The sequence below is a fragment of the Balaenoptera physalus genome (genome assembly GCF_965194825.1).
Source record: "Balaenoptera physalus genome assembly, chromosome: 12".
NCBI lineage: Eukaryota > Metazoa > Chordata > Mammalia > Artiodactyla > Balaenopteridae > Balaenoptera > Balaenoptera physalus.
This window is the reverse complement of record NC_138897.1, coordinates 85,722,166-85,742,031: the sequence shown is the minus strand read 5'-3', so window position 1 is coordinate 85,742,031 and position 19,866 is coordinate 85,722,166. Positions and strand designations below refer to the sequence as shown.

The window sequence follows — 19,866 nt, the reverse complement described above, 5'->3', positions numbered from 1 at the left end:
TTCCCCTCGGCCCCGTTCCCCCCCCACCCCCCAGGGCCGACCCTTCCCCGCCCAGCGTCCACCTGCCCGCCCCCCGCCGTCCCGCAGCCCGGCTCCCGGGTTCTCTCCAGCCCGCCCCGGCCCCGCCCCCCGCGCGTCCCCGCCCGCGGCCGCCGCCATGTGACGGGAAGCAGCTGATGGCCTCTCCGGGCGGCGGCGGCGGGCGCGGCGGCGGCGGCGGCGGCGGCGGCAGCGGGGCCGGGGCGGGGGCGGGGGCGGGCGGCGCGGGGGCGGCATGAGGGCCGGCGGCCCGGGGGGCTGAGGCGCCCGCCGCCTGCCGCGGGGCCGCGCGCGTCCTCCATGGAGGCCGGAGGTGAGTGGGGCCGTGGTGCGCGTTCCCCGCCGGCGGGGCCGGGCCCGTTCCCGGGGGGGTGGGGCGCGGGCTCGGCCGGGGCGGGGGGTGGGGACGGCGGGGGCGCCGGGCCTGGGCCGTCCGCGTCGGCCGGCGGCAGGGTGCGCGCCGGGCGATCAGCTTTGTTTCGCTTTCGCTGTCAGCGGCCGCCACCCCGTCTCCCGCCGCCGACTGGACCCGGGGAGGACGGGCCTCTGCGCGGCGGGGATCCCCATCCCTGGGACAGTCGGGGGCGCCCGGAGCCCGACGCCTCCGCCCGGGTGGGACGCGACGGGCGCCAGGCCCTCGGGTGGGGGGGGGGGAGTGATACCCGAGGGAGTGGGTGCCCAGGTGCTGCACTCGATGTCTGGGTGGGAGTCCGCTCTGCTCCTTACAGGCTGTGTGATAGTGGACGAACCACTTAACCCAAGTCTGTTTTGTAGGTGCAAAATGGGCTAATTATTATAGTATCTGCCTCAGCGGGTGGTTGGGAGCTTCCCAAACTTGTCTGTGCGTGAAAATGGGGTCTGGAATCCCTATTGAAAACACATATTCCAAGCCTCTCTCAATAGAGACTGATTTGTAGAGTCGGGCTGCCGATCCCTGGTGACATGGATGAGGGGACAAGTTTAGGATACACCGATGAGTGAGGTACTTGCCTCTCTCCTTGTTAACAGCTGTCATCAGAAAACGGTGTGGAAGTCGGAGAATATTGGAAGCACTTGGAGGGTCAGCCCAAATGACCATGCAGCCTCAGTGGGAATGGTGTGCTTGTTATGCAAAGGCCAAACCTCAAGACGCGTCCTTCAGGCTTCTTTCCAACCACTTTGCCCCTAAACCCCACTAATAGAAATTTGGGGTGGGCTTGTGATTTATTCTGGGAGTCCCAACTCTTGAATATACTCCCATGCTTAAAGGCGGTTTCCTCCGGGGAAATTTCTCAGAAGGGGTCAAGGCCTAGGCTCAGAATTTGTTCCAGAACCTCTTTGTATTCTTCCAGTGAAGTTCAAGCTTCATTCTGGTCTGGAGGATTCTGATCGTGGATGTTTTTGTGTTTCCCTGGCTTCTTTGATGGAGCAGGGATTGTGGGTGGGTGGGTTGAAATCAGGGTTTTCCCTGGGGTGGTGTAACTTTTTAATTTGGGAAATGACGTTTCTTTGTTTGCTGGAGTCAGGCATTCAGTACCAGGTGTAGAGGTAGCTCTCTCTGCCTTCCCATCTAGATAAGGGCTTTCTCTTCGGTGAGTTTGTTACCCATAGAACTGTTGTTAAATGGCCCCTACTGTTTGCCTGAAATCTTATGTGAATCTTTTTATAGCTTCCGCTGTCTATTCCATTGACTCCTTTTAGTTTATATCTGAAAGCGATCTGGAGCTAGCCTCCCTTTTTAGCAGGAATCTGTTTCCAGTTCGGGGTTTTTTCCTAATGATTGACGACTGTGTTTTGGGGTGTGGGCTGAGCTGTTGAGAGCTGCCAAGCTACCGTTAAAAAAAAAAAAAAGGCCAGAGTTTTATTCTTTTGAAACTGAATAAAGACCATTGTAATGGGACTAATTGTAATGGACAGCAGTAGATATCTTCAGAGTAGTGGTTAGAATGTATTTATTCATTCAAATATTTATTGAGTGTCTACTATGGACCAGGCACTCTAGGCCAGCACCGGCCAATAGAAATACAACGCGAGCCACATACGCAATTTGAAATGTTCTAGTAGTTGCATTAAAAAAAAAAGTGAAACAGGTGAAAGTAATTTTAAAATTATATCTTTGCCAATCCCACATATCTAAAATATTATCATTTTAACATGTAATCATGAATAATTATTGAAAATTTTTAGATTTTTGCTTTTGTACTAAGTCTTTGAAGTAAATCGTGTATCATGTACCTAATGGCCCTAATTGGGACTTGCCACATTTCAGAAGGTTAGTAGCCACGTGTGGCTAGCAGTTACTGTATTGGACAGCACAGCCCAATAGCAGTGAACAGTTCGGGATGAGGGTGGGGAAGAGAGAAACAACAGTTGCATAAAAACAAGTAAGCAATCGAGAGAAGTTGTGTGAGTGACAGTTATAAAGAAAATTCAGTGGAGTGAAAAGAAAGTGACTGGGCCACTTTGGATAGTGAGGCCAGGAAGGTCTCTGAGAAGGTGACACCAGCACTGAGGCCTGAATGGTAGGCAGAGCAGCTGGGCAAGGATCTGGGGCCAGCCAGGCAGAGTTTTCTGGACCGATGGAACATCTTATGTGAAGATCTCAGGGCAGGACAAATCACAAGCTTCCTGCTGGCTAGAGTCATTCACAGCTTCTCTCTCTCTGTGTTCAGGCAAATCTCCGTTCACAGAAGAGGCCCATGGTAAATGTCTTTCCACTCTGCCTGATTATCCAAACACATCCCAGTGTTTAATTAGAAAACTCGGATCCATAGGCCTTTTCACCAAGAAGGGCCAGGGCAGGTACAATCCCAGATGACGCTGGATCCTCTTGCCTCTGGTTTTTTTTTTTTTTTAAAGTTCTGCACTAATTATGGCTTTCTTTTCCAGCAGCCAAGTTTAGTTTGGGCCCCAGCCTCCTCTTCAGAATCTCCGTAGTTCCTTCGTTTTTTTTCTTATTTTAGTCCTTGGATTCTTGAGCCTGAAATAGCAAGAGATTAAATCCCCAAATCACAGAAATAGAGTGTGAAATCTGGGTATGGCTTATGTTTAAGAAGCATTTCATGTAAAATGTTTGGCAAAGTCATCATAATAGTCTAAGGGGCTTCATTTCATTTATATTATAGAGAGATACCATGTATATTTATTCCACAAATATTTACTGAGTGCCTGCTCTCTGCCAGGAACTCTGCTAGGCACTGGGGATAAACATACAAGGTCCCTGCTCTGTCTGTGGCATTGATGTCCTAATTGGAGGGAGACGGATAATAATCATAATGGTGATTGTGCTGTAAAGAAAATAAAGTGAGGAGTTATGAAGGACATTGACTTGGGATCAGAGCAGGGCTCTCTAAGGAGTTGTCCTTTGAGCCGAGACCTGGATGAAGAGAAGGCGCCAGGCATGCAGGCATTCCAGTCTAAGAGAATAGCTGGTGCAAAGGCCCTGAGGTCAGAACTAATTGAGCATAGTCAAGGGGTGAGAGAAGGCCAGTGTCCAGGACTTCTAGGGCAGGGTGAGGATTTTATTCTAAGAGTGATCGAAACTGATCACTCTGAAAGGTGAGGAGAATGGGTGGTGGGGGCCAGAGGGGGAGCTAGGAGAGCAGTCTCCTAGCAGAGGGAGCTAGGAGGCTGCTTAGTGAGAAATGATGTTGCATATATGAGCCAATGTTGATGAGACGATGTTGCATAGGTTAGAATAGCAGCCGTGAGATGGAGGGAAGTTAGGTCTGGCAAGTCTTTTGGAAGCAGATGCAGTAGAACTTGTTAATGGATTTGGTTTGGGAGGTAAAGAAAAGAGAGAAGTCAGGGGTGACCCCTTTTCACATTGTGTGGAGCCTCCGTGGTGTTGAAAGGATGGATAACGTGCGTATCGTGGAGGAAGCGAACCAAGTGTGAATATTACCAGGATGGAATGAAGTCAGGTGATGAAAATGTACCTCCAGATCAGTCAGTGTCGTTTAATATTTGACTCCACCTGGTTTCTCAGCACCACTGACGTTTTGAGGAAAATAATTCTTCGTCGTAGCGGCCGCCGTGTGCACTGTAGGATGTTGAGCAGCATCCCTGGCCTCCACCCGTTAGATGCCAGTAGCACCGCCTCTGGTCATGACAACCAGAACGTGCCCAGACGTTGCCACATGTCCCTAGGGGGCAAAAGTGCCCCTGGCTGAGAACCACTGGACCCCATGGGGAGGCATCAACAGAATAGGGCTCTTTTACCTTAAGAAGATACCTAGAAATAATGGGAATAAACGCCACGGGGTTGCTGCGTAACACTGGGTCTTGTTTTGGATTTACAGTATAAAGTAACTTCTTACCGTGCAGGTATTCACAGCCAGAGGACTGTGCTCAGATACACAAGTACTTGTGTAAGTGAAAGGATCGCCTGTGCAAACACATACAGATTTCTAGGAGGAATTACCTGGGCGTATACAAATGCCAATTTAGACAGATCTGATATATTAAAACCTAGATTTAAGCATAGAACCTCAGGGAATGAATATTCTCTTTACAAAGGAAACATCCTTAAATTTTCTTTAAATAACAAAGCCATAAAGGCTTAATATGATTTATTAAAATTCTATTTAAAGACAGAATTTTCAGCAGCACATTTATTTCATGAAACAAGATGTACCCATGTATTTTCCTATAATGCATATGTCAGAACATATATATATATACGTATAAATATTATATACATATATGCATGTTTACCGTCTGTTTACCATCTGTTTCATTGAATCCAGGATATCATGGATTGTATTGCCAGTATGTGTCACTGAAAAAAATACTGCCTATTTAACTATGAAAAGTCATTGCTTGACACATCCTGATTTTAACAGGGTCAAACTGAGAAGACTTATAAAGATGTGTCCTAAAATATACGAAATAGGGGCTGTTTAAATTAGTATCTATCTGGTAACAGCTATAAAAAGGTCAAAGTCTCAAAACTGCTAAAGTGGAACATACACATCAGACAGTGACCTCATTCAGGATGGAAGCCAGTTTTTATATTCGTATGTAACGCAATCATAGCGGTCAAAAAATCAGTTCTGAAGGCCTTGAACTTACAAGCTTTGTCAGCCATTGAGAATCTTCCGCTGGAGGAGAGACTTGAACTGGGGACTGCCCTTCAGGTCGATGAAGAAGCACCAGTCCAGCCCCCGCCCTTCACAGGTCGCTGTGCTAGCCTCCGCCCCGCCCCCCCCCCCCCCCCCCCCCCGCAAAAGAAACAAGGATTGAATCGGCTTGGCGTTTGAAGGCGGCTGTGTAAATTCCCAGCTGGGGGCGGCGTTGGGGCAGAGGGAAACTTGTCACTACAGGAGAGAAAGAAATAGGGAGAGTGGGACTTCCTTCCGCTTTGATAGTGTGAGATCTGGGTATGCTTCTGGGCTGCTAATCTCAGTGGGATTCTCATAAGCAGAAAATGAGTCTAGGTGTGAACTCAGATGAGCTACTTGGGGCACAACAGGGAGGTGTGTGTGGCCGGCGTGTGGTGTGCAGGGAGACCGGAAAGGGGAGGCTGGGGCTCAGCTTCCTTTATCTGGTAGGCAGGTGGGAGCTTTGGAATGTATTTGAAAGAAATGTCGTGATGTGATGTGCGTTTCAGCTTCAGCAGGGTCCCTGGGGGCAGGAGAAAACGCATCAGGAGAGTCTTGTAAAAGATCGGGGCAAGATGGGATGAAGGTTTAGGCCAGAATAGAGAGGAGATGGAAGTGGGAGGCCAGATCAAGAAGTCTGAGTGACAGGAAGCAGGGCCAGTGCTGAACATTTTAGCCTTGATGATGGGGGGGATGATGGGGAGTGAGAGGGAGCCTGTGAGTTTCAGATATTCCTTCTTTCACCTGTTTCCCAGTAGCAGGTTCTTTTGGAGAGACCTTAAGTGCATCTGAAGGCCTCCTCATCAGCACCGTCTGATCCTTGCCTGGCTTGTCTCCTTTCTTCCTCTTCGGGCTTTCATAGGAAAATGAAGCCTCCCTTCACTGGGCTCACTCTTACAAAGGTTACTCTGAGTCATGGTTAACCAGCAGTCAGGATGCCAGAACTGAGTAACCCCACTGGAATTTGGCCTGTGGCTACTGTTATTGCCCCAGGTCATTTAAATGACAACTCCCTCCCAGAATCCGGACTGTTACTTTTTGCCATGGGGAGACCTCGGTGGCTTTCCAGTTTCTGAGTCAGCAAGGTGGTCAGGGGCCTGGTTCTGCCCTTTCCCTCGAGGTGAGGGTGCTTGTTTGAAGCATGCTGTCTCCTGCCCCAGAGGAGCCACTGCTGCTGGCCGAACTCAAGCCCGGGCGCCCCCATCAGTTTGATTGGAAGTCAAGCTGTGAAACGTGGAGCGTTGCCTTCTCTCCGGATGGTTCCTGGTTCGCCTGGTCTCAAGGACACTGCATTGTCAAGCTGATCCCCTGGCCGCTGGAGGAGCAGTTGTAAGTTCTTTCACACCCAAGGGAATGAGGGAGTCCTGGGGAACTGAGCGCTCTCCCAGATGACTCCCTGCCCGAGAGCAGGAGAGAGAAGGTGGCCAAAACCATTCAGGAATTGATCAGTGAGGTTTCCAGGATCCCACATTCTGTACCTGTGAAAATTAACTCCATCGAGATTATGTTAGCCCCGAGTTTTTTTTTTTTTAACAGCTTTACTGAGATATAATTTACACGCCATACAATTTGCACATTTAAAGTATACAGCTAGAGGCCCAACTGGGTAGTTAGGCTTGATTATTCGGCAGCTGCTGATTTGGGATGATTCCCCCTTACCAACTAACTGTATTTTAAATTCCTCTAAATTACCTGAGTCCTTTGGAGGCAAATAAACTTGTCTTTCACAAAAAGAATAAATAAAGTATACAGCTAAGTGACTTGAGAATATTCACAGAGTTGTGCATCCATCACCATGATCAATCTTAGAACATTTTTGTCACCCCAAAAAGAAACCCTCTAATCCCCCTCTGCTCTCCAGCCCTGAGCAGCCTCTAATCTACTTTCTGTCTTTATAGATTTGTCTATTCTAGACATTTCATACAAATCGAATCATACACTATGTAGTCGGTTGACTGGCTTCTTTCACTTAGGATGCTGTTTTCATGGTTATCCATGCTGTAGCATGCTTCATTACTTCATTTCCCTTTACTGCCAAATAATGTTCCATTTTATGGAGACACCACATTTTGTTTATAAGTTTATCCGCTGGTGAACATTCAGGTTGTTTTCACTTTTTGGCTATTAGATAATGCTTCTGTGAACACTTACGTCAAGTTTTTGTGTGGATATATGTTTTTGTGTATGTTTAACTGGTTGAGGAACTGTCAGACTGTTTTTCAAAGTGGTTGCACCATTTTACAATCCCACCAGCAATGTTGGAGATTTCCAAATTTTCCACATCCTCACAAACACTTGTTATCGACTGTCTTTTTGATTATAGTGTAGCCATCCTAGTGGGAGCAAAGTGGCATCTCATTGTGGTTTTGATTTGCATTTCCTTGCTGGCTACTGATCTTGCCCACCTTTTCATGTGCTTATTGGCCCTTTGCATGTCTTCTTTGGAGAAATGTCTATTCAGATCCTTGGTCCATTTTAAAGTTGGCTAGTTGCCTTTTTTATTATCAACCAAGTTGAGTTCCTGATATTAACTAGCTTTTCTTTCTCTGGGGTGGACAAGTCCCAGTATCTGAATGCTGTGAGCTCCCAGTCAGATGGCCCAGCATCAGTATTTTTTTCATTTCTCACAGGGCAACTCTACGTCTGTATTTATTTACTCAGCCAGCAGTTGTTGCAGTCTTCCTTGCCTGACCCAGAGCCAGGGGCTGAGAATCCTGAAATAAATCAATCATGGCCCCTGCCCATGAGGGTCTCATTTGTTTTGCTTTAAGCATTTCTTACAAGTAGCACGTTAGATTTAAGTTTTTTGTTAGTTCAGTCTGAAACTTGTTGCCTTGATAATAGGTAACGCTGATGAAAATTTGCTGAGGTGCGTACTCTGCACGCTGCTGGGGTCGAGGAGTATAAATTTGTGCACTTGCTGGAAGGAAGGCCATTTCGAGGACCTTAAAACTGTTCTTCCTGCGATTAGGAATCTCAGAAATGGGGTCGTCTATTTATTTATTTAAAAATTTTTATTGGAGTATAGTTGATTTACAATGTTGTTATTTTCTGCTGTACAGCAAAATGAATCAATTATACATATACATATATCCAGTCTCTTTTAGATTCTTTTCCCACATAGGTCATTACAGAATATTGAGTAGAGTTCCCTGTGCTATACCGTAGGTCTTTATTAGTTATCTATTTTATATATAGTAGTGTGTATATGTCGATCCCAATCTCCCAATTTATCCCTCCCGTCACTTACCCCCGGTAACCATAAGATTGTGTTCTACATCTGTGCCTCTATTTCTGTTTTGTAGATAAGTTCATTTGTACCATTTTTTTATATTCCACATATAAGTGATATCACACGATATTTGTCTTTCACTGTCTGACTGACTTCACTTACTATGACAATCTCTAGGTCCGTCCATGTTGCTGCAAGTGGGAGGTCATCCATTTACATACACTGATTTTCAACATGAAATTAATCATATGATAGTTAAAAATCAGAAATAGCTTAAAATCTGGTGATGAGAGAACGCTTAAGAAAATTGTGGCATTGCTGTGTATTTTTGTAGCCATCAAAGATTGTTGTATGTGTTTTTTGTTTTTATTAATCACAATTTTTAGTTCCTTCTATACTCAATTTAATGGTAATGCCAAGCTCATTATTTATTGATTCCCCCAGTCTAAATACAAGGGACTCAACTTCATATCCCGACTTAAATCTGATGTAGATTTGTAGTCTGAAAAAATATTTTTTAAAACGTATAAAGTGGGAAACCTGTTACTTCCTTGAAAATCACTCTTGTTTTCAAATATATATATTACTATACATAAATATATCTTTCCAATATTAGGGAAAATGTAAATTTGAGCATTAACCCTTTATGTGTATCTTTTGTTTAATATAATGAGGGAAATATTGTTTAATATGTTAAATGAGCAGTTACTTGTTTTAGGGAAAAATCACACATTTTGAAGAATAATAGCTTGAGGAAATGCTTACAGTACAAGGCTTACTGAAAAAAAGCAAGCTATGAAACTGTATTTGCAGTATAATCCCAAATTTGTTTTTGAATAACATGTGAATGTACACATAAATAAAAATTCATCATACAGTGTTTACTGTGGTTAGAGTGGTATTAGGATCTGGGTAATTTTTATAATTTTCTCATTTCCAAAATTTCCCCATGTTTCACTATTAATTTTATAATTTAAAATAATTGTTATTTTTAAAGTCCTTTAAAAGGGGAAATCTGGGGCCTTTATATTCTTGTTAGGATTGTTATACATTTAAAAAATCATATAATGTAGTGCTTTTGATATTGAGCAAATAATTGATAATAACTAGATAAATGTACTACTACTTTTAGAAATAAAATTTGCTGAAAATTCAATTTTGGTGAAGTTAAATTCTCCTAATGACTGTCCCTGGCCCCGAGCGGCCCCCTCCCACAGTCACATCTGCCACCTCCCATGTAGCTCATCCCTTGAATTCATTGCAGACTCTGAAGTCCAGGGCATGTGCTGAACACTAGGCTAGGACACCCAAGACTTGACTACTAGTTTCCGTTCTGCCCCCGATTTTGTGACCCCAGGAAAGTTATCTCTACCCCTAACATGTTAAATTTCTGATAGTAAAATGAATTACTATGTCAGTGTGCCTTAATTCCTTTGGAATAAAGTAGCTACAGATGTATCCCTTAATTCAAATACAGAAATCAGGATTTTATAAAAAAAAAAAAAAAAAAGAAAGGTAACTTTGGAGGTTCTGAGCTGGCCTACCGAGCTCTCTCCATAGCCTGCCTTTTCTGTGCTTCTCCCCTGGATGGCCAACTCAGGCCCCTGAGTCAGGGCCCGGCAGGTCTTCGAAGTGCGTGTGTCGGCCTGGCTGGGGCCGGATGTGGATTGGGCGGGCTTCATTGAAAAGACATTCAGTGTCACATTTCAGATGTTCTGTCAGAATGACAAATTTTCAGACCACGTTTGGCCATTTAGTCTAGGGGTCGGCACACTTTTTCTGTAAAGGCCCAGATAGTAAATATTTCTGGCTTTGGGGGCCGTATATCTCTGTCAAGACAAGTCAGCTCTGCTGCTCGAGCGTGAACACATCCCTAGGCGAGAGGTGGGCAGACGAGCCTGGTGGAGGTGGGAGACAGCTTTGCGTACGGAACAGACTGCCCTCCCGGGCACACTCCCGCAGCCTCTGCTTTACAGTGACAGACTTTCAGAGCCGAAGGAGCCCACATTTGCCCCAATCTCTCCCTTCTAGTTCTGTAGGTGAGCTTGCTTACAGTTCTTTACTATATTTCGATGATGCGATTGGCAAAAATATGACTTACTTAACTTTTCGGGAACAGATGTAATACAGAAAGAGGTTCAGCTGCATGTATGTTGGCTATAGGATTTTTCATGGAAATGAGTCCCAGCTTTATCATCACTCTTTCCCCCGGTTCGATAAACCACGGGGTGTGATCAGAGCCATGTAGCAAAGCAGGACTGAATACTTACAGTGATAAAGTGTACCACAGATAAGTGTTCTGCGTTTGCGGGCCGAACCCCAGGACTGTTTAATTGCTCATGCCTTTGAGAGATTGTCTGCGAGGCAGAGTGGTGGGCAGGGCCCTGTTTCTTAGGGACGGAGTCTTATTTAGCTTGTCTGGGCCTGTGTTTCAGCATAAGTAGAAGGTAAAAGGAAAGGCTTGGGCCACGATATCTTTGAGGTCAGCGTGTCCCTGAACAGCTCTGTGAGTTCTTTCCTTGACTGCCCTGCTGGTTGGTTCCTGGACTGGATGTGCCATCCGAGAAGTAAATGAAAGAGCCTCATTCATTGATCGGAGCAAAGTGAGTGAAGGTGGAAATCAGCGTGTACCAAGCAAACTGTTGGCCCGAACAATGGGTTTATTTTCCTGCTCCTTGGGGACTTTGTAAGCTAGGGATAAGGGGGGTATGAGGCAGAAGAGTGGCAGATGGTTATTCAGGCTCTAAGTTCTGTCCTAGTTCCAAACCTACAGCATGCTTTCTTTCTCATGAGAAACATGGAGTGCATCTTTCCTTCCACGCACCAAAACCCAGGAGAACTTTCTGAAGAAGCAAATGGCTCCCTGGAGCATCTGTGATCTAGTTATCCCACAAGGCAGGTCGCCCCACTGCAGGGCTGTCACAGATGGGATGAGCCACGGCCAGTGAAGTCTCTGTTACACGAATTCTAAAAAAAAAAACAAGAAGAAAGGTCGTACTAGAATTCACTGAAGGCCTGTTTGTTTCTAGGCTTTCAAAGGCTTAGATACCCCAGAATGAAAAGTCGATTGACTTGGTGGCAATTTCAGACTCATTAAGAACTCTCTGCTTTCCCCAGCATCCCTAAAGGGTTCGAAGCCAAAAGCCGAAGCAGCAAAAATGATACAAAAGGGCGAGGCAGCCCAAAGGAGAAGACGCTGGACTGTGGGCAGATTGTCTGGGGCTTGGCCTTCAGCCCGTGGCCTTCTCCACCCAGCAGGAAGCTCTGGGCACGCCACCATCCCCAGGTGCCAGACGTCTCTTGCCTGATTCTTGCTACAGGGCTCAACGATGGGCAGATCAAGATTTGGGAGGTACAGACAGGTAGGTCATTTCTGGCTGGGATCAGGCCCCAGGGGGCTCTCGTGCACGTTCCAATCAGGGACCAGAGGGGCCGCCAGTTGGCTGAGGGGTGTGGCTGTGACCTGTAAACCAGAGCTGCCTCTTCCCCTGATCGAGGGCCCCTCTCTCTCACGCTAGGGCTCCTGCTTTTGAATCTGTCTGGCCACCAAGACGTCGTGAGAGATCTGAGCTTCACACCCAGTGGCAGTTTGATTTTGGTTTCTGCATCCCGAGATAAGACTCTTCGCATCTGGGACCTGAATAAACATGGTATGGAGGTGACGGAATGACTTGGCAGCCCCAAAATACTGTATTTGCCCCTCTCTCTACTTGACCAGTGTCATTTTGTCCAGAACAGTGTTTCTCAACCTTTTTTCTGTTATTGCCTCCTAAGGAGACGTTTTAGACATGTTTTTCCTAGTCACCCCCCAGCCCCCTCACCACCTGGGAGATTTTCACCCCAAAAATATATTGAATATCTCTTCAGGTACTGGATGCATATCTGTGCTTTGTACATAAAAAAAGGTCAGATTTTTCTGGCCATCAAGAACCAGTTTTCACCCGTCTCGAAAATACATGGTGTAGAATAGGTTTTCTCAGCTGTGGCACTCTTGCCGTATTGGGCTGGATAATTCTTTGTTACGGACCTTCCCGTGCATTCTGGTGTGGACAGCATCCTTGCCCTCTTAACCCGTGAGATGCCCGTAGCACCTTCTCCAGTGGCGACAACCACAAATGTCTCCAGACATAGCCCAGTGTCAACATAAAGGCCACAGTCTCCCTGGGTTGAGAACCACTGATCTGGAAGAATTCATCCATGTTGGGTACTTGCTGTTAGAAGTAAAGTTTCTTTGCACAGTGGAATCTAGGTCTAGAAGAATCCTCTCAGGTTGGGGTGGGGAGGGGGGCGGTCAGCTTTAGTGCAGCAGCCCGCCGAAGAATTCCAGACATCTCTGGTGTTGCTCCTCAGCTGGGAAGGTGACACAGGGAAGGGGAATTGGTCGCCGGGCCATTTCTCCCTCGCAGGCGTGGAGGGACAGGGAAGGAGGAAATGGGGACGTGGGCGGTTCATGAAGAGCCCCCTCGTCCCTGATGATGCAGAGTCCGAGCGGTGACTGTGCAGCTCTGCACGCCACGAGAGGGGCCCCGTCCCTGCCCTCTCGGAAACGAGCCTGGTAACTTGTCAGGCAACTAAGGAGGTGCTTGTGGTGTCCGCCTCTGAAGGCATGGAGTCGCGCAGCGCGCCCTGGGTGCTGTCCGCCCGCTGCAGTGGAGCTTGTGGCCGTGCGGTCTGAGGTGGGCCTGCTGGCCGGGAGGGTGCTCGGGCGCAGCGCCTCTTTTACTGAGCGGCGCAGGCACCTTGCCACCAGCTGAGGCAGGCAGGGAGGACTCGCTGAAGGGGACTGAGTGGGCAGAACGGACGAGGCCAGCCACTCACTAGGGCTTCTCAAGGAGAGGAGGGGACTCGAGTAGTGTCCCCGGGCACGGGGCACGGGGCCCTGCCCTCCCACCCTGCCGTGATTTATTCACTCACACCTACCCCGGGGGAGCAGGTACGCTTCTTACTTGAGAGCTGAGGAAACCATGACTGACTTTCATAAAATTTATTTCTGTATACCCACACATACACGTGAATTCCTAAATGCATATGTATGACCATATACGTTCTTCCCCCCTTTTCTGGGGCTTCTGCCCCCAAACTTTCTCATCCTCCCCTCCTTTGCATGCCTCCAGAATCCCCCTGCAGTCCTGTCACCCATGCTAAATAAGACCCTTCCATATTGCCTTCCATATTTTTCTCTATACTTGCATAATCCTATTCAGACACTCACTTTTTTTTTTTTTGTTAATTTATTTATTTTTGGCTGCATTGGGTCTTCATTGCTGCATGTAGGCTTTCTCTAGTTGCTGCGAGCGGGGGTTACTCTTCGTTGCGGTGCGCAGGCTTCTCATTGCGGTGGCATCTCTTGTTGCAGAGCCCGGGCTCTAGGCGCGCTGGCACATGGGCCCAGTAGATGTGGCTCGCAGGCTCTAGAACACAGACTCAGTAGTTGTGGCGCACGGGCTTATTAGTTGCTCCGTGGCGTGTGAGATCTTCCCGGACCAGGGCTCGAACCCGTGTCCCCTGCATTGACAGGCGGATTCTTAACCACTGTGCCACCAGGGAAGTCCCAGACACTCACTTTTACATTTATGGATTTGGGGGTCATTGTTTCACAAAAATGGAATCATATTCTTCACATTTTTTTCTGCATTTTGCTTTTTCCTTTTTCATTAGACAGTACTCCATGGAAAATCTAGTTCCTTAATTTCATCTGACTTAACAGGTGGAATACTACCCTTTATTCATCCATTCCTCTGTTGATGGGCATTTAGTTTTTTCCCAGGTGGAGACCTGGAGAGATGACGTGAGTGACCTAGGGTTATGCACTGAGTAAACAGTGGAGCCAGGATTCAAGGCCGAGTTTACCTGCCTCCAGAGCATGTGGCCCTAATTATGCTGCACCACTGCTCATCCGGACATCCTGGTGAGGGTGGGAGGAGGGTGAGAGTGGGATCCTTGTGGCCAGGGGGAAACCATTACAGAGCGTAAACGACAGAGAAGTGAAGGTAAACACTCTCTCAGATTTGGAAGGATGCTTGAAAGTAATTGAGGTGGTTGGGGGACCTGAAAAGAATGTCCTCTGCTATCAGAGGAATGTATCAAACCTGATCTGTGGACAGCCTTTGTCCCACTGACCTTGCGGATTTTGGTGAAACAGTAGGTAATGATTTCCCTTGGGCATTATAACGTCATGTTAATGGATTTCAGGCACTTAAATGACAAATCCTGTCATATTTCTTTCTCTGCGTTAAAAAAGGGGCCCGTGGGCTCAGCTGCTAGCGAACCGCTGCATATAGTGGGCGGGGCTGGGGGGAGGCACCACCGCCGGTGCTTCAAGCTTCCTGCTCTGTGGTCTTGGGAGTCGGCTCACCGTGTACTCCATTTCTCTGACAGGTAAACAGATTCAGGTGTTATCGGGCCACCTGCAGTGGGTTTACTGCTGCTCCATCTCGCCAGACTGCAGCATGCTGTGTTCTGCAGCTGGGGAGAAGTCGGTGAGTCTCAAACTTGGGGTGCCCTTTGCTGCTTCGGTTCAGGGAGACATGGAGGCCTGAAGCGGCCTCGTGCGTGAGAGGGTAAGTGAGCCAGTGTCCTCCAAAGCCGCCTGCAAATCAGCCCCAGCGGGAGGCACGCTGCCGGGCTGAGGCCCCTCCTTTTCTGATTTGCACTTTGACACAAACCAAACGAGAGGAGGTGTTTGGAAGCAGATCGCTTCCCGTCATGTCATGGGAGGGCTGTTTGCCTTCACGAGATGGGAAAGCCATGTTTTTTAAATTTCTTTCCCCGTCGGAGTCTACGATTTTAAAAGTTGCAACCCACATGTGGATCCAGATTTCCTTTGAACCATCTAATTTGAATCCACCTAATTAGGATTTCCATTCAAATCATAAAATGTACAGTAACTCGTTGAACTTTGTCCTGAAATCCTGTCTGTTATAACAAAAGTACTAGAAACCCAGGAACACTTTGCGAACCGATTGTTTGAGTTTTATATCTACATTGAGCTGTTGTTTGCTGTGACCGACTTGGGAAAGTTAAGAGTCCACTATTTGGTACAGCCCAGGTGGTTAATCATTGATTTGAGGTTTGGAACTATGTGAAAGTGAGAGTTTTCTTAAAGGAAAAAAAAGAAAATACTTCTTTTAATGACTCTCAGAAAGGTTTCAAGTAAGGAGCTAGGTCAGACCTACAGCCGTGGGGCAGATTTCTGTGGTCCTGTAAACCGGAGGGGGGTGTCAGATGGCTCTGTTGGGTGACCAGGAATTCACCTCTGACCCCTAGTTTTGGTTTCAAGTGAAAGGACGAGGTAGCCCTTGGCTTAGGTCTTCGGCCTGCGTTGCCCTGTTTGCTAAGAGCGCTCAGAAGCAGGACCCAGAAGCCTCCCCTGAGCCATGTTGGCTGCCGTCTTCCTGAGGTCGGTTGGTTGATTCTCCCCTAAAGTAAGCTCCTTGAGCGTGTTTGTTGGTTATGTGCCTCAAGAATTCAGACCTGTCACTTTATTTAGGCCAGTACGACATGTTCTAGAAGAAACATCGAAAAGGGGCTGGAGGACTTAGCTTCCCCTGGCTGTGCGGCCTGGAGAGGCAAGGCTGTGCCTTCCCCTCACTGTTCACGTCCTGAGCACTGTTTCCGCCCTGACCAGGCACCTGTTCTTCCCACAGGTCTTCCTTTGGAGCATGCGGTCCTACACATTAATCCGGAAGCTGGAGGGCCACCAAAGCAGCGTGGTCTCTTGTGACTTCTCCCCCGACTCTGCCTTGCTCGTCACGGCTTCTTACGATACCAATGTGATCATGTGGGACCCCTACACTGGCGAGCGGCTGCGGTCACTCCAGTAAGGACTGCCTCCCTGCTTCGGCTTCCCGGTGGGGTGATCGATGGGAAACCTGTCTTGGTCCAGGACACAGTGTGTTTGTGCTTATTCTAAGGCACTGGCATGCAGCAGTGTTTCATTGTCAATTCTCAAATTAGCCCCGAGTGCCTTCAAGTCTCCGGCTATAGGAGGCTCTCTGTACTGCTTTGGATTCAGCATTATGAAACCTCACAGTGACTCTTTCTTTCCATTTACTAATAACTGTAGTAACAGGTTCAGAATGATCCTCTTATTGAAACTGTTATTTCCAAAGTGAATTTTCATGTTCTCACCAACTTGGTCTACTTTTTCCCTTTGTCTCTGTTGTTTTCTGAAGCAAATAATAGGTAGTCCTATAATTATCATGTATCTTAGCCTAAAAAAGACTTTCAGTTTGTACTGTGGCATTAAAGTGAGGGCTGACCTACTTTGCATAAGGAAATTAGCACAGGGAATGTTAGTAATCCTTCAGCCCCCTCCACGAGACACTGGAGCTGTATGAAATGCACTTGTTTCCAGTCGTCTTTTCCAGTCTGCAAATCCCCAGGTTTTCCACATGGGGTACGAGACGTGTCTGGAACCTTTTCTTGGCCATGGCACTTTGGCCTCCTGCCCGGGGATGAAAGGCGGAGGGCAGAGGGCAGCCATCACTCCAGGCCCACCTACTGTCCTGTGTCCTCCTCAGCCACACCCAGCTCAACCCCCCCATGGATGACAGCGATGTCCACATCAGCTCCCTGAGATCTGTGTGCTTCTCCCCCGAAGGCTTGTACCTCGCCACGGTAGCGGATGACAGGTAACGAAGAGAAACCTCTTTCCGCAGCCTCAGAGCAAGTGTTGAAAAGGGCTTGTAGCATCACCCTTGGGGGTCTGGCCCCAGGTCTGCTGACACATCCCTTTCTCCTCCAGGCTCCTCAGGATCTGGGCCCTGGAACTGAAAACTCCAATTGCGTTTGCTCCTATGACCAATGGTCTTTGCTGCACATTTTTTCCACATGGTGGAGTTATTGCCACGGGGTATGTATCTGTTAGCCGAACAGATGGGTAGTGATTTCTGCTGAGTATTCCATGTAGCTTTTTTTTTTTTTTTTTAATTCACGTTCTTTTATTTATTTATTTATGACTGTGTTGAGTCTTCGCCTCTGTGCGAGGGCTTTCTCTAGTTGCGGCAAGCGGGGACCACTCTTCATCACGGTGCGCGGGCCTCTCACCATCGCGGCCTCTCCCGTTGCGGAGCACAGGCTCCAGACGCGCAGGCTCAGTAATTGTGGCTCACGGGCCCAGTCGCTCCGCGGCATGTGGGATCTTCCCAGACCAGGACTCGAACCCGTGTCCCCTGCATTGGCAGGCAGACTCCCAACCACCGCGCCACCAGGGAAGCCCCATGTAGCTTTTTAAGGAAAGAAAGCATCTAGAATTTTCTTGCCTGTGAGGAAACCTTTAAGGAAATCTGAGTACATAAAATTCTGATATTCTCTTCTGCTAATATAGTTTATCATTTAGTCTTAATATTTAACCTGAATGTAAACGTGAAAGATCTACAATTCATGCTACCTAACAGGCCAAATCTGCAAGGAAGCAGAAATCAAGGTGATGCAGAATTTATATAGGAAACCATTTAGGGCAGAGACCACCTTACAGGGAACATCTGTAATTCAATAGGTGGCACTCTTCCCTGTTACATTTGAACCCATAGTATGATTTATAAAGGGCTGTAGTGACAGAGACAGCACTTTGGAACCAGAGGTGTCTTTTGAGTTCTCCTGATGCCCTCAGCAGCCTTAATTATTCAGCACCACAGCCTTTACATCTGTTTCCAAGGTCCAGGTTGCATTTCACTCTCCAGAGTCTCCTGCCAGTGCAAGTCAGAGTAGGAACATTGATATCTATCCCAGTGAAAACGTACATTTCCAAGGTCTGCCGTGACGCATTGGTTTCTGTTTCATTTCAGGACAAGGGATGGCCACGTCCAGTTCTGGACGGCTCCTCGGGTCCTGTCATCACTGAAGCACTTATGCCGGAAAGCCCTTCGAAGTTTCCTAACAACGTACCAAGTGCTAGCACTGCCAATCCCTAAGAAAATGAAAGAGTTCCTCACGTACAGGACTTTTTAAGCCAGTCTCCGTAGTCTTACTTGTTTCCTCTGTAGCAGGATAAATCTTCCTGACAAGTAGCTGGAGTAATGGGCCAAACATCTGGTCTTGGATTGAGATAGAATTTCTCTTTGGGATTGTGAACAGAATGTAGCAAAACCAGATTCCAGTGGCCTCGCCAGGGGTCTCTTCCCCATGACGTGTGAGGGTCAGTCGTAGAAGAGGGATTCCACTTCCGCAGTGACGGAGCCTGACCTTAACCTTCAGTCCACTTACGCACAGCAGTGCTGGACCCTCTCTGGTCATTTTGATTCCAAGAAGTTTCCACTCCCTCGACTGGAGCGTGGCTTCTGCTGGGTGTCCGTCGTTGATCCGGATGCAGAGGAGGTGTTGGTGAAAGTTCTCTCCTGCTGGTCAGCGTCGCTTTGATGTGGGCAAGGGCTTTCCTTCCTCTGACCCACAGGACAGTTTTCACAGAGCCGTCTAGTGTGAGATATTACTTAGCTTAACTAAAGTCCAGGTGACTCAGAGGCCGTGCTCCTGATACAGACACTAGACTTGGCTTTTTTTTTTTTTTAAGAAACAACAGTGTGCATGTGCCGGAGGCCAGATTTGTGTGTCATGTTACACGGGACGTATTCCTCAACTGCATGACTGTATCAGTGGCTACTGAGTTATCTGTCAGTTGTTCGCCAGTTAGCGTATTTATTTGTATTTTCTCAACAGATGTTAAGGTACAACTGTGTTTCTCTCAATGGTATCTAAAAACCATAGTACTTAATTCCAACAGTTGTGAAGATGTCTCTTAATTGTGTGAAGAATTGGTGTCGTCATCATTTCAGCTGATTTTCTTCTGTACAAGATCTGCTTGACTGCTTCACCTCATTGGACTCATCAGCCAGTCTCAACTCTGCCCCTAAACACAACTAGCTCCTTAAAAGTACTGTTCTTCGTGGCGTATAGTTATCTAATCAAGACACCTCATTCAAACAAAATCTGCCTTTGGAAAATTTAATATATTTTAAATTATTTTAAAAGAAATGCAACATCTTATCCTTTGGCTTTCTTACTAGGTGCTTTGTGGAGGCCTGTGTACCATGATAAAACGTGTTGAAAAAGCAGAGGAGTCTCTCCTCTGCTGCCTTTGTTGCTGAAAGAAAAACACTTCTTTTCAAGATGAGAGGCTTTCATCGAAGGAAAGAAAGTTAAAAGCTTTTGGCTTGCCGTTTCATTTTTTCCATTAAGGAAAAAAAAAATCACCTTTTAAAACTAGTGAGTACAACAAGACAGCTGGGAATGGATTGGGCAAAATTAAGTTTTGTGGTTATCTTGAAATATCATGTACAGTGTAGTCTGAGAGGCTCTGGGCCGCCTCCTTGAGCCCTCACCCCACCCCCAGCCATTAGCTTCAGACTCTGCTCTTGTCCTTTGGCAGCGAGGCCTATGCGTGTGATGCACAAAACCGACGTCTCCCTTTTGATAGGATAAGAATTGGACACCTTTATAAAGAACAGCCTCCAAAGAAAGTTGATTCTCTGATATCAGGGACGGAGGAGGCTTTTCCATATAAATGCAAGTTGAACA

At 47.2% G+C, this 19,866-nt stretch overlaps 1 protein-coding gene and 1 long non-coding RNA gene across 3 annotated transcripts; both read left to right on the top strand.

Moving 5' to 3' along the window:
• The first annotated feature begins 215 nt into the window (after nt 1-215).
• On the top strand, nt 216-19,323 carry WSB2 (WD repeat and SOCS box containing 2). Of its 2 annotated transcripts, XM_082416848.1 has the most exons (9): nt 216-352; nt 6,281-6,449; nt 11,470-11,714; nt 11,871-12,002; nt 14,731-14,831; nt 15,999-16,171; nt 16,875-16,985; nt 17,099-17,206; nt 18,141-19,323. In XM_082416848.1, exons 1-9 carry the CDS (start codon nt 340-342, stop codon nt 18,301-18,303), a joined length of 1,215 nt encoding a protein of 404 aa, XP_082272974.1. In that variant the 5' UTR covers nt 216-339; the 3' UTR covers nt 18,304-19,323. The 2 variants fall into 2 exon arrangements, with proteins under 2 accessions (XP_082272974.1, XP_082272973.1); XM_082416847.1 differs by lacking the exon at nt 216-352 and having other exon boundaries at nt 5,879-6,449.
• LOC309639539 lies at nt 1,142-5,228 on the top strand. The gene is made up of 2 exons (XR_014251719.1): nt 1,142-3,941; nt 4,767-5,228. It is a non-coding gene; the product is annotated as an uncharacterized lncRNA (long non-coding RNA).
• Nucleotides 19,324-19,866: the final 543 nt, after the last annotated feature.